General features: G+C 58.2%; 4 protein-coding genes across 4 annotated transcripts; 1 reads left to right on the top strand and 3 right to left on the bottom strand.

Annotated features, from left to right (window-relative positions):
* Positions 1–39: 39 nt before the first annotated feature.
* L226DRAFT_574477 (uncharacterized protein) lies at positions 40–2,825 on the bottom strand (the record flags this gene model as incomplete). Its single annotated transcript, XM_067685051.1, has 3 exons — positions 40–58; positions 118–721; positions 776–2,825. 3 exons carry the CDS (start codon positions 2,823–2,825, stop codon positions 40–42), a joined length of 2,673 nt encoding a protein of 890 aa, XP_067531390.1.
* A 1,155-nt stretch (positions 2,826–3,980) lies between these two features.
* On the top strand, positions 3,981–6,711 carry L226DRAFT_538627 (general amidase; the record flags this gene model as incomplete). The annotated part of the gene is made up of 10 exons (XM_067681534.1): positions 3,981–4,250; positions 4,314–4,473; positions 4,708–4,820; positions 4,880–5,022; positions 5,136–5,512; positions 5,572–5,618; positions 5,715–5,885; positions 5,956–6,107; positions 6,174–6,316; positions 6,423–6,711. 10 exons carry the CDS (start codon positions 3,984–3,986, stop codon positions 6,548–6,550), a joined length of 1,701 nt encoding a protein of 566 aa, XP_067531389.1. The 3' UTR covers positions 6,551–6,711.
* Positions 6,631–9,395, bottom strand: L226DRAFT_221237 (FAD-linked oxidoreductase). The gene is made up of 9 exons (XM_067673001.1): positions 9,224–9,395; positions 8,582–9,166; positions 8,256–8,522; positions 7,929–8,188; positions 7,854–7,863; positions 7,616–7,782; positions 7,132–7,553; positions 6,972–7,066; positions 6,631–6,874 (listed from the first exon to the last, which is right to left on the bottom strand). The coding sequence occupies exons 2-9, from the start codon at positions 9,032–9,034 to the stop codon at positions 6,758–6,760; spliced, it is 1,791 nt and encodes a 596-aa protein (XP_067531388.1). The 5' UTR covers positions 9,035–9,166; positions 9,224–9,395; the 3' UTR covers positions 6,631–6,757.
* A 390-nt stretch (positions 9,396–9,785) lies between these two features.
* Positions 9,786–11,915, bottom strand: L226DRAFT_469481 (FAD-linked oxidoreductase; the record flags this gene model as incomplete). Its single annotated transcript, XM_067676225.1, has 7 exons — positions 9,786–9,997; positions 10,053–10,519; positions 10,577–10,734; positions 10,787–10,796; positions 10,852–11,111; positions 11,176–11,436; positions 11,493–11,915. The coding sequence occupies 7 exons, from the start codon at positions 11,913–11,915 to the stop codon at positions 9,786–9,788; spliced, it is 1,791 nt and encodes a 596-aa protein (XP_067531387.1).
* Between the last annotated feature and the right edge of the window lie 1,555 nt (positions 11,916–13,470).

The following is a 13,470-nucleotide window of genomic DNA, read 5'->3' as shown; positions in this document are numbered from 1 at the left end:
AAGCGACAAGACGAGAAAGACCATATCACGTCCGCAACGTCATACGAAGAACTGCGTACTGAGAGGGCACGGACGGCATCAGCACCGAGATCGGACGAAGGTGAGAGAGCAACGTACTGTACGCGACTTGCGGCGTGCACCTCCATTTCCTCCATCTTATAGGAGTTCAGCTCTTCCTTGATACGCTGCGCCAGCGCCGGCGTTAACCTGCTCCACGTCGCCGGCTCACTGCGCCTGTCGTATACGGCCGCAGGGAACGTGTCGTATACAGACAGGTTTGCGGCGAATGCCAGACGCTTTGCAGGTGCCGTGGCGGAGCGATGCGAAAGTGTGGGCGGGTTGTTCGAGAACATGGAGAGCGCTGGGGCAGACGAGTTCGGATGATTGAAGAGCGAGCCCTTCTCCGTTGCCACAGGCGTGCTCGCGCGTTCTGCAGGTGCCGAATCTTGCTTGGGCGATTCCAGAGTCAAGCCGTTCGCATCGAAGGATAATGGGGGGAGGAAGGTCCCAGAACTCTGTGGTGAGTGACCGTTGGTCGGAGTCGGCCCATGAGACTTGTGTAGTCCATCGATCTGCGCAGGGTCCGAAGGCGGGAGGTGACCAAGCGGCGGCAACTCGTTCGACGGTGGTGCCGAATCATACGAGTTGGACCGTGCTCTAGTGAAGGCGGGGTTGGGTGGAAGGTAGCTGTCCTGGCTGTAGTCTGATCCATCTACCGGTTCTGTGGGGTTACAAAACAATCAGAGAAGCAACGCCAATAGCACAAACTACGCACTCTTCAGAATACCCTTCGCAGGCTTCCGTGTCCGCTCGATGCTTCTGCGGACATTGATTGCCCACGGCTCCATCTCCTCGTCCTCCAAGTTGGTGCCGTCCAACGCCTGCCGGATGGTGACATCCTCCTCTTCGTGCGCCTCACCCCAGTCTTCGTCATCCTCCCAGCCCTCAATACTGTAGTTGTGAGCATGGTTATCATGCCCCGCGTCGCTGTGGCCCTCATCGCTGTCCGAGTCGTCGTGCTCGACCACAACCCGCATGCCGTTCTCGTTTACTCGCGAAGAGCTCCCAACTTTGGCAGGAGAGTCACCCTGCCTGTTGGTCGTATTCTTCTCCCAGGTAGTAGGCAACGCAGCACCCTGGGCCTGAGCTGCGGCACGTGCCTCCGCCTCCGCCTTGGCCTTAGCAGCGGCCTCGGCGTTGGTCTTCAGCGTGTGCTGGCGGGCAAGACGAGCAGCAGGACTGAGGCCAGCCATCTCCGGATTTGAATTCCAGTCAGAGCGATCGAGCTCGGCGGTGACGTGCGACACGCTGGGATCAGCAGCAACCCCCTTCTCTCCCTTCTTCTTCTTGCCCTTCTTGCCCGTGCCTCCCTCCTCATCGTCCTTGTCCTTCTTGTCCTTGAACAGCGAGGTGATGCCTGCTAGCGAGTTGCGACGAGCGAGCTTGCCGATCGAACCGAGTTTGCGGATTACCATGGACGCTGAGGACATCGTGGATGACAACGAGATGTTATCCGTAGACCGATTGAACTTGTTGTTGAACAACGACCGAGACTTCTTCTTCTGCACCGTGGCAGTCGAGTCACCGTCATCCATGGCGAGAGTCGCACTCGAGTTCATACTTGACTGGCTCGGTCGAGGGGTAGCATGTGCAGTGTCATCCTCGTCGTCCTCATGGAGGGTAGCGTTGGCGTTCAGGGAGAGCGCCCGCCGCAGCCGCCCCTTGAGACCTCTGCTCCGACCTTCACCCATGGGCTCCATCATCGCAGCGAGGTCACTATCGTCCCGCGACATACGCTTCTCTGCTGCCGTAAACGTACCCTGAGACAAGGGGGACGGTTTTCGCAAGTTGACGTGAGCAGTAGGGGTAGATGGCGTCGTCGTGGTAGAGGGTGCTGGGGGACGGGCAGAGGCGCTAGAGGAAGACGAACCTGTGCGCTGATGGACTCGGGGCGCGGAGCCGTTGGTGGAGGGAGGGGGAGAGGGAACGGAAGACGTGGACCTGTTGCTCGGTTGTTTGGAATGTGAGTGGCCAGTGGGCGTGCCCGAGCCACTACCTCCACCGCTTGAGCCTTGGTTGCTGTTTGTGCGTTGCCGCTGGCTGCCCGATTGGGATGAGCCTGAATTTACCGAAGTCGACGAACCGGCAGCGTCTGCATGCGCGTATGGAGGCTTGAAGGGACCTGGCTGCTGTGATCCGGAGCGCCAGTCGTCCTGGTTGGCCGATCCATGGCGCTGGGGGCGGCGGTAGGGATGATAGCCACCATACTGGGAGCCCTGCTCGGAAGGAGTAGGAGAGTAGCCCAGTGGGAGCTGGGAAGGATGGGGAGGAGGAGTCCCGCTCGGGAACGGACTGAAGCCCGCCATGGGAGACTGGCCGAAGTAGTCGGGAGTCGGGTTCCCGCCGTTGCGCCCTCGTTGACTACCCATGGGGGACATCTGGGACATTTGATGGGCTTGCTGAGCGTTGAACATCATCGCCTGCTGATAGGCCCACTGAGCGAGCTGGGCGTTGGCCGGGTCGTAGTAGGGCATCTGGCCTTGTTGAGGGTGAGCAGGATGGCCGTGCATGGGGTAGGGCTGCTGATGGGGATTTTGATAGAAGGAAGGGTAGAACTGCTGGGGCGAAGGAGACCATGCCGCCTGCTGTTGCTGGACGGGGTAGGGGTAAGGTTGTTGCTGGGACATGGGAGATTGGGCGAGAGAATGCTCGTTCGCGGGTGAGGAGCGCTGACGGGGTACGGCTGAGTTGATGGCGTTTGGGGAGGGCGCGTCCATGTTGTGATCTCTAGGTGGATGCCAGTCTTGAGGCGCAAGAACGGCCATGGACTGCGCGACGAGCGGAAGATGGGTGGGCTTGGCTGGCCTTGCAGACGGAGATAATGGGAATTGGTGTCGAGGGCGAGGAGGGCGGAAAGACAAGGGTTAGATACGGTCTGGTCAGCTTCAAGCTCACGCACAGAAGTCCGAGCAAGGGTTTTAAGGAGAGAAGAAAAGAACGGAAGAGAAGACGGTGAGAGGGTGGTGGTCGCTGCGCGCGACGACGGAGGGGACGACAACGACAACGCCGACAACGACAAGGACGACGGGCCAGACAACGACGACCGTCACCACAGGCGCCTCCCGTGTCCGTGCCGCAAATAGCGCCAAACATCCGATAATTCCTGATTCTTGCGTATTCCGCATTAGGCACCTTCAAGTATTGCCCGACCTCGTCCTCGAGCTCTTCCTCCCGTTCTTCCCTCGTCGTGCGTGCAGAATAATACGCACTGCTCAGCAGAACATGAGGGCCTCTACTCGGTCTTACGGCGAGGATATCCTGGATATCCAGACAGTAACCAGTGTGGCTCAAGACCTCTGACCCGAGGCGTCCCAGCGCTTGACCGCTGATGGCCACACACTTCCCCCTCGTCGTCCGCAGCAGTCAACCGGTTAGGTCCGCAACCATCACAACCTTCGCGTGCACCAGCACCACGCAGATCCAACGCAGCCTGAGCTGTATTTCCTGTAGGCTGTCGCTCAGCGCTGCCCTCGGTCCGCCCTGGAGTGCTCTGAGAATGCTGCTCTGACCAGAAGCTCGGGCCAGGGACCGAAGCCAATAATACAGTCCTCTGCGCTCATGTCCGGCCGAGCTGGGGTTCCGACAGAGAACGATCACGGTCTTCTCGAGCTATGCCGCTTTCGACCGCGTTATTTCCCTTGGCTGCGAGCATCATGCACGTTGCGAACAGCGCAGGGACTGGGGTACGATGTCATCGCCGTGCGTGTTTCGGCGTGCGGATGCCCGCACGAGCAAAGAACAAACCAAGTGGAGAAACATTGAGCACCGTCGCCGTCCATGTCGCCAGGACATGACGCAAAAACACATGTGGTTGTGGCACTCGACCCGCCAGAAGCCTTCTCGGGGATCTCAGATCGTCCTCAGTTATCTTATCTCGCTCCGGCGGGACCGGATTATACTCAACGCTCTTGGCCCCTGCACTCATGTCGTCCTGGCGAGATCTCTGCGCGGCCCGCAAACAACGTCAGCTCGACGCCATCCCCAAGCAGTGGATCATACACGTTCCGCCTGACGAGCAACGCAATGTCCTCGACATTCCCCGCAATTGCGGCCTTCTCACTCCTCGCGAGCTCGAAATCACAGAGACTGACAATGTGCAGACTCTTCTCCACAGGTTACGCACTGCCGAGTGGTCTTCAGTCGAGGTCACCACCGCATTCTACAAGCGAGCTATCATCGCCCATCAACTAGTGCGTCTTTCTATCTCGTGCACTGGCGGAGCTAAGCAGACCCATCTCCATCTTCCATCGTAGACCAACTGCCTGACAGAGATCTTCGTTGAACGTGCCCTGAAACGTGCTCAGGAAGTTGATGACTATTTGAAGATTCACGGGAAAGTGATCGGACCCTTGCATGGCCTTCCAATCTCCCTCAAGGACCAATTCTGCCTCCAAGGCATGGAAACCATCATGGGTACGTATCACAGCGACTGGCATCCGGTCCTTCGACCAGTATGCGCTAGAATCATTGTATTTTTTCTTCTTCCTGGGCGACGAGGTCTCCTGATGAGGCGCTCTTCGCGGATCCTTCTCATAACCACACGAGGCGCCTTCCCTCGCCGAAGTGACAGGTCGCGGGCGCGTGGATCATCCCATCGAGGTGCAAGCATATAAATGCGAACGTGTTGCTGAGTGCTGTCTTACGCAGGCTACGCCGGCTGGATTGGACGGATAGCTGAATCCGACAGCGTACTCGTCGAGATCCTGTACGAATGTGGCGCGGTCCCGTTCGTACGAACGAATGTGCCTCAAACGCTTCAGGTGCGTTTGATTCAAGTTTCCTCCCCTCACACTACAATCTCATACAGCGTTGTCCCTAGTGGGGCGAGACGTACAACCATGTCTTCGGGCGGACGACGAACCCCTATAACCGCTACATGACGCCCGGAGGCTCTTCCGGCGGCGAAGGTGCACTTGTCGCAATGCGCGGAAGTCCTCTCGGCGTAGGCACCGACATTGGCGGGTACGTCCATCGGCCGTATCTTGCTCCCGCGGCCCCCCTTCCGAGTTCAACTTCTACGGCGTTCACACTCCGTGAAGTGCCACCGATAGCTCGCGCTGATTGACACTTGGCAGATCTCTCCGAATCCCGAGCACCTTCTGCGGTCTATACACGCTCCGGCCCTCGTACGAGCGGCTTCCGTACTGCAACGCCGTGAACTCGCAGGAGGGTCAGGAGAGCATCTCCTCCGTGCTCGGGCCGATGACCAACTCGCTCGAGGGCGTCAAGGCCTTCACCAAGGCGGTTATCGACGCACGCCCGTGGCGCAAGGACCCCCTGTGCGTTCGGAAGGAGTGGAACGAGCGCGAGTACCAGCTCGGAGACCATGGCGGCCGGGATGCCAAGCTCTGTTTCGCAGTCATGTGGGACAACGGGGTCATTAAGCCGCACCCCCCGCTCAAGAGGGCGCTCGAGATGACGAAGAAGGCGTTGGAGGCAGCAGGCCACAGGGGTGAGCACAGCTCCCTTCTCACCCGGCGGTCGAGACGAATCTCACCTGTCGCGCGTCAGTCATTGACTGGGAGAACCATCGAAACATAGAGATCTACAAGATTGGCGTTAGTATGAGCTACCGGGCTTCCCAACCCCCTTCTTCCTCCATTCTGTCCCCCGCATGCATGCTAACAGAGCTTCTTCCCGTGGCGATGCGACAGGTAAGCATATTCAATGCGGACGATGGGACCGACTACCTCGCCGACTGTGCTCTCTCGGGCGAGCCGCTCATCCAAACCATGAGCCCCGACACGGATGCGCACGAGTATGCACTGGACCAGCCCCTGGCGCGGTCGATTCTTGGCGAGCGTCGCCACCTCTCCGCCTATGAAGTGCGCCCGTCCCCTCTTTCCCCCACTGCTGATCGCACAACCCGCTAACTTGCTCTGTGGGCGCGATCAGCTGTGGCAACTCCACAGGGAGAAGCGCGCCCTGCGCAAGTCCCATCTCGACCACTGGGAGGCCACGGTCTCAAGGACAGGCACCGGGCGGCCAGTCGACGCAATCATCTCGCCTGCGGTAGCATACGCTGCATGCCCGCACGGATGCAACTCGTACGCGTCGCGCTCCTTCGCGTCCCTCTCTCGATCCGTCTAGACTAGACTGAGCACAAGCAACAGGGACGACTTCTACACCAGCTTCTGCAACTACCTCGACTACACGGCCTCCGTCTTCCCGGTCACACACGTCGACAAGGCGCTGGACAGGCCCATGCCCCCGCACGAGTTCCGCAACCACGAGGACGAGGCGGTGTACAAATTGTGTAAGTGCTCCTTTGGACCTCTCCGCTACCCCATATGCTCCCCGCCTTGCTGCATGCGCGTGGGTGTGGATGACACAAGGTGACGTGACCTGCTCCGATTCTGCAGACGACCCGGAGCTGTTCCACGGCTTGCCGGTAGGGCTCCAGCTCATTGGCCGGACACTCGAGGAAGAGGGTGTGATTGCCATGACCGAGGTCGTAGTCGAGGCTCTCAAGGCGGCCACGCAAACTTAGCACCATTGATTGGGCACCAACGCCGGTGGCTGTGACCGCACAAATCCAGGACCCCAAGGTATAGCTCTAGAATGTACAACGATGTATGCATACAACAGCCCAGCACGTTCTATGTGAGCGTTCCGATCCGAACATAATCCATCCTATATCACACCATGCACGATTCGCCCGACCACCACCAATTTCTCTGTAAGAAACGCACCAAATTTACCCGGAAATTCTGGCCAGGATTTCCGCCGCAGCACGCCTGCGCTCCTCCTGCGCAGCCCCATTACCCAAAACCGACTTGTTCTCGATGGCCCGTCGGCTCAGATACGGCATGACCTACATGTCGGAGCAAGAAGCAAGGGGCGTGATCAGAGAGAGGACCCAGAGCCACCGTCGTACGGTTTCCCCAAACGTGACAGGAACGCCTGCTTACCTCCGAAAGCTGTCCGTACGGGATATACTTGATCACAAACGGTGAAGACGACTGGATCCGGTCCACAAGGTAGTTCGTCAACACCGCCATCATGCCTGCACTCCCAGCAATCAGCATCGTCAATTCGATTCAAACGAAAGAATATCAGCCCGATACGCACCAAACAGCTGCCCCATCGTCACCCGCTCCGCAGCCTCGTCCCCCACATGGACCACGCCCTGTGCATCCATCTGGCCCAAGCCCTGCCTGGCTAACTCATCCACGATCAGCTTGGCGCTCTCCCAGTTGTGCGTCCCGAACAGCACGCCAACGGTCGGCGTCGCGTTGCCCACGTCCGCACGCACCGCCTTAATGAGCTCGCGCACGCACGCATTGTACCGGGCGTCCGTGTCGGCCTTCTCCGTCCACACGGGAGGCGCAGGGTCTGGGGAGATGGAGAGCGACTGCTTGCCGTCGGACCCACCCGAGGCCAGGTGGGCAGCAACCTCGTGTGGGTGGTACGCGCCGCGGACGAGCTTCAAACCGATCGAATATCCTCCCTCTCGGGCCGCCGCGATGCTCTGTGCAATGTATTCTGGGGTGCTAAATGGAACGGTTAGTTACTTTTGTTGAGAACACAGGTTATATGGATCGCTGATACACACCGCCGCAGGTAAGCTTGGTACGTCGCATAGATGAGCGGCTGCACGCTCTCCGAGGGCGGTACGACGGCCTGCTCCCTACGTCCAAACCAAGATGACTTCTTCGTTTGCGGTTCCGGCAGCTTGTTGAACAGCCGCATCATGTCCAACGTGAACGCATCGATCGCAGGCTACAAGCCCACACCATTGCACATCAGACACTCTGAACCGACCACGAGGAAGCCGCGACAATCGACCCTACCTCGTACCAACTGTTCGCGGAACAGCGCCAGCCCAGCGTCAGCACAGATACTCAGCAAGATGCATCCGATCCCACCTGTATTCCGCGTCGAAGATAAGACGGACACCTCTTTCCTGGGCCCGAGCGCAGATAGCGATAAGATCTTCACGAAGCTCTCGGAGGGCCGCGATATCCGCCTCCGTCAGAGGGCCAGCGACCGACGGCGAAGAGAGCACATCTAGGTCCGTAGGCAAGGGACACCCAGGGAACGCTACCGGAGGGGTGATGCGTGGACGGGTGTCGACCAGGTATTGCGAAAGTCTACGCAAGGACTCCGCATCCGGTGCCATAGCACTCTGTACGTGTATACAGAACCCGTCAGCACAGCACTTCACACACAAGAACGCATATAATCGGACTGACCAGCTTGATCGCGACCCATGTTCGCCTGCCAGTGCGTCCAGTCGTGTGCTTGTCTTCGTAGTCGGCAGCGACGTCCACGGAATGCATCGTCTCGCGGACAACTTGCTTGTACACAGACGTTGCCGCCTTCGATTCCTGCGCAGGTCCTTTCCCGGCCGCTTCGTCCTGGTCGACCTCGACGCTGTATGCGAAGAGACATCCGGTGTTCTGCGCTCGCAGGTCCTCGATCAGCGGGATCGCGTCCTCCGCCGTGTCGCCTCCTACGAACTAACAGAGCACCATAAGTTTCACGCACAAGTTCACATATACGTGTCCAGGAAATTCACCTGGTCAAAGAACGTCACACGAACGAACGCCTCCGTGATCTGCTTCAAGCCCGGCACAGCAGACAAGGTCGCAAGGATCGTCGGGGCCAAATCCACCAGCGCAGGCACCGAGCAGAACGAATACACCACATAAGTCCTGATCAGCGTCGAGAGCGGTGTCTGCGGCCTCTCCCGCTTCGCCGTCGTCCCGACCGGGTTGCGCTGGTTCAACGCTGCCACCTCCTCTGCGCCCGCACGCGCGTCCTGCAGGAACACATACGTCCCGGTCCCCAGAGCAGACACCAGTCCCAGCGCGGTCAATCTCCGGACGCTGAAGAATCGGGATCTCGGAGATGACGGCGCAGAGGTACTGGTGGCGGTCGATGCGGCTCGTGCCCTCCACGAGAGGGAGGTGCATATCGCGGTGGAGCGGCCCTTCGAGAGAAGTCTGCCTGCGAGCGCGAAGGACGACATAATGGGAGGTAGAGAGACAAGGTTAGCCGATCGGCCGCGAGGTGAGAGTCTGAGTTGTAACTTGTATCTGCAGGCGAGGTCGGGCCAGGAGCGGGGAACGATCCCGTGCTCAGACGAGCATGATCTGCGTGGCTGGAGGTCATCTGCATCGTGTCCGGCTGAATGGTCGATCACGCCTGATGTACGTACTGTACGGTGCGTCTTGCAGGCTTCACTGGCTCAAAGGCGAATAGGGAGCTCCCCGGCAGAGATGCCTTGGAATCTGGTACCCCCGCATGCCGGTGGCGGCGATAAGGTGTTGTTCTATCTCGAGCCGAAGGTCCGTCTTAACCGTGGTCCGTCGTTCTCATGAGATACGACTGAGTCCGAGGTGTCTGGTCAATATGTTTGCAGTATCGAATGTCAACACGATCTGATCACCCATGCAAGCAACTCGCAGAATATTGAACATAGGACTCACCCTGGACCCATACATGCGGCAGAATGTAGCGAAGCTTCCAGGTACGAATCCCGTACGATAGAGCGGATTGTGTCGGAACTTATCAACGGCCCGGAAGCCCGGTCAATACACGGTCACGTGGTTCCTGACGCGTTGGGATAGTTCGCCCGAAATAGCCCAAGATAAACGTCAGATTATCGAGTACATGTTCTACCTACAAATTAGCTGTAGTATAAGCATTAGCATGACACCGTGCTTATCCAGGATATAACCCCAATTATTCCTCTCTAGTCCAAGAGAGTTCGTGATGCTTCATCCGAAGAGGCGGGCCCAGATGGCAGATGCAGCGCGTTTGCGCTCGAGAGCCGCACCGCCGTTACCGAGCACGGACTTGTTCTCGATAGCACGGCGGCTGAGGTAGGGCATAACCTCCGCCAGGTTACCGTAAGGCAGGTACTTGAGCACGAACGGCGCAGAAGCACGGGCGCGCTCGACGAGGTGGTTGGTCAACTCATCCGACATCCCTACGTCGTTGTCAGTATCAGGAATGCTCCTGATAGACAATCGCAGCGTGCTCACCATAGAGCTGAGCAACTGAAACGCGTTGCATAGCTTCGTCACTGACGGAGACCTTGCCGTCACCCTCGTCCTTCGCCAGCCCTTGCTTCACGAGCTCGTCCACGATCAGGTTCGCACTACCCCAATTGTGCGTCCCAAACATCGCGCCAATTGACGGAGGAGACCCAGTGCGCTTGCATGCCTCAACATCCTCCCGGACCAGTGAGATGAGCAAACGAACGGACGATTCGTAGCACGTATCCGTCTCGTCCTTCGTCAGCCACACCGGCGGCATGTTATCGGGCGAGATCGACAAGTCATGGGTGCCAGAGCGAGGGGAAGACTCAGTCAAAGCAGCGCGAGAGGCAGACGCAGCTCGGTGGATCTCCATCTCATGTGGGTGATATGCCCCACGCACGAGCTTGACACCCAACGCGTAGCCCTCGGCGCGCGCAGCCGCGATGCTCTCTGCGAGATATTCTGGTGTCCTATGCATCACTGTCAGCGACGATTAGAAGGTTTTGCCATAACGCCGCTGGACGCACCGACGCAGGTATCCCTGGTAGGTGTTGTAGATGAGGGGTTGGAGGGCCCCTGAAGGCGCTTCAACAGGCTTCGGCGATCCAAACCAGGACGACTTCTGGGGCTTGGGGAGCTTGTTGAACTTGCGCATCATGTCCAAAGTGAAGGCGTCTATTGCAGGCTAACCATTGAACGTCAGAGCCCAACGTTCCACTTCATGAAAGCTAGTGTACCTGGTACCAACTGAATGCAATTATGCGTCAGTGGTGGTCATCATGGATAGCATGGTCGAGCGTACCTGTGTTCTGCGTCAACGGCGATACGAATGCCTCGCGCCTGAGCACGCTCACAAATTACTGCGAGATCCTCCCGCAATTCGCGTAGGGCAGCAATATCCGCGGCAGTGAGCGTTTCATTCGCAGTGCCTGAAGCTAGGACATCCAAGTCGGATGGTTGGGGGCATCCAGGGAATGGCACATAAGGATTGCCACGGGGCCGGTTGTCCACCAAGAACTTCGATAGTCTACGCATAGAATCCGAGTCGGGCACCATTGCGCTCTGTGCACAAGAGCAGGGACGGGTGAGTTTCTCGCAGACCACACGCCGTCTCTACTTTACTCACCAGCTTGATAGCCACCCAAGTGCCCTTCCCGGGACCGGATGCATGTCGGTCCTCGAAGTCGGCAGCAACATCAATGCAATGGAGGTTCTCCTGCACAATCTGTTTATGGGCTGAAGACGTCTCGGAAGACGAGAGCTTCCCTGCTCCGGAGGCTTCTGATTCGTCGACCTCGACGCTGTACACGAAGAGCGCGCCCTTGTTTTCTGCCCGTAGGCGTTCCAGCACGGGGATGACATCCTCGGCCTGGTCGCCACCAACGAACTGTAGTGGGCGTGAATGAAGGCAACATACGGGGGCGCAAGCTAGCGGGAACGCACCTGGTCGAAGAACGTGACGCGCACGACCGCCTCCGTGATCTGCTTGACCCCCGGTATCGCCATCAAAGTGGCGAGGATTGTGGGTGACCAGTCCACAAGGAACGGTACGGAGCAAAGAGTGTATACAACGTAGGTCCTCACGAGCTCGGAGAGTGGGGGTAAGGGAACTTGCGAAACGCTCCCCTTCCCCTCCTGACCGACTTTTTCGGCATCAGCGTAGACCACAGAGCCGTTCTTGTACGCATACAGCGACACGCCGGCTACGGTCGAGGAGAGCAGGCCAGCAGCGACCAGACGACGAGCATGTCCTGACGAACGCGTCCTTGGAGGTGCAGCCGCAGAGAATGGTCGCGCAAGACTCGGTGGTCTGTTAGTCGCGAGGCGGGGACAGCGGGCGAGCCTTGTGGTGCGGGCTAAGGACATGGAGGTTGAGAGCAAGCCAGAAGGTGACTCGAGCTGAGCGCGATTGGGGGCATAACGTCCAAGGTCCGGAACAGGCGGTGGCGAGCGCGTCCAGGACGTCGAGCGCGGCTCAACGGATCTCGTCCGGAAATCGTACCGGCCTCCCGACTCCCGACAGCGCCCGACCGTCGGGCGGGCGCTCATGCCACGAATGCTGAATTTGTACTCGAGTACATGTTCATTGATTCACAGTACCGTCAAACCAGTCTGCTCTACCCGAAACAAATCTCTGTGCAGGAGCATCACAAGCTGTGTCTGGCAGAGGAGCCTCAACACGCCATTTAGGGTGAATCCTCAGCCTGGCGCCCCCTGTCGGTGGTTAGTTTCTTATCTTCACTATCATGACAGCATGAGTTGGCGGCTGACGGAGTCACTCACAGGGAAAACCAAACCATTCGCCAAGCAGGATGTCTGGAATCTGAACCTGGACTGAGCAGAGCACGGCAGGGATCCCAAGCCAACGGGTGAAAAGACGCCACTCGAGGTTACCTTTCGCCCGCCTTTCGGCCGGTCTCGAGACCAATGGATACCTTTTGAACGGTTACTCTGCGAAACGGGGCAAAGGGTATCCACGCGGCGTATATCGGTCGACTATTTACCCGTCTGAAGTGCGAGTAGCCCTGCCGTAACACTGGAGCTTACCCCTCTTCTTTCCATCCATGACACGTGTTGGCCGTTCTGCGACGTGTTCGCACGTCTTCTTGACTTGAAAGGGGGATGGCACTCGACAGGTGGTGTATACGCTCATGTCCACCTTCCATTCAACTTTGACTGACGGTTTCTCACGTCCCAGCGGCCCATGGTCTCTGAAGACTGACGCTTCCGGCATGTCCATTAAGTTCAATGTATCTGCAATACAGTTATGTGCGCCAGAGAGACACGAGTTGCATGAGCCGATTCTGGTCTTAAGACGGCCAACGTCACCCCACATGTCGTCTTCTCGTCCATCCTCGCGGTTTCGGGGGGATGTTTGTGCGTTTGGTATCATTCCTGTGGAAAGTAGTCTCAACACAGCTGTGGAGGATCCTGGGTATGCTCTCCAAGTCGTACGTCGTATGTCATCTTGTAACTTTCTACATATCTTCTGAAATCACCTCTAGTCGCCCTGACGATCCTCCCAGTATCGAACCTGGGGCTCCCATGATTGAGCTGGATTCTACTCCTCTCCATGGCCCGACCGATCCAGGTACTCAACCCTCCAACACGGAACAGCATGCCGAAGTAGCGCCGTTGGCAGGACTCGGAGACTCCAGCTCAGAAGGTGACGAATCAGTTGGTTACACATTTTTGTTCATCGGGCGGATACGTGTATATCCGTTCCTTGCGGTGTGTATCCACAGGCACTGGCGTCCTCCTGAGAGCTGATTAGAATGACAGGTGCCGACCAACTACATACTGCGAAGCGGTCTTCATAGTGAAGTTGGAGGTGATGGTTCGCAAGTTGCTGGCACTACTCAAACTATGACCTGGTTCCCCATCATACACATGCAGCCCCCTGTCGTGTTTCCCATCGACA

This window comes from Lentinus tigrinus (genome assembly GCF_003813185.1).
Source record: "Lentinus tigrinus ALCF2SS1-7 unplaced genomic scaffold L226scaffold_34, whole genome shotgun sequence".
Lineage (NCBI taxonomy): Eukaryota > Fungi > Basidiomycota > Agaricomycetes > Polyporales > Polyporaceae > Lentinus > Lentinus tigrinus.
Note: the sequence above shows the minus strand (reverse complement) of the source record. Positions and strands in the feature narration are given on the sequence as shown.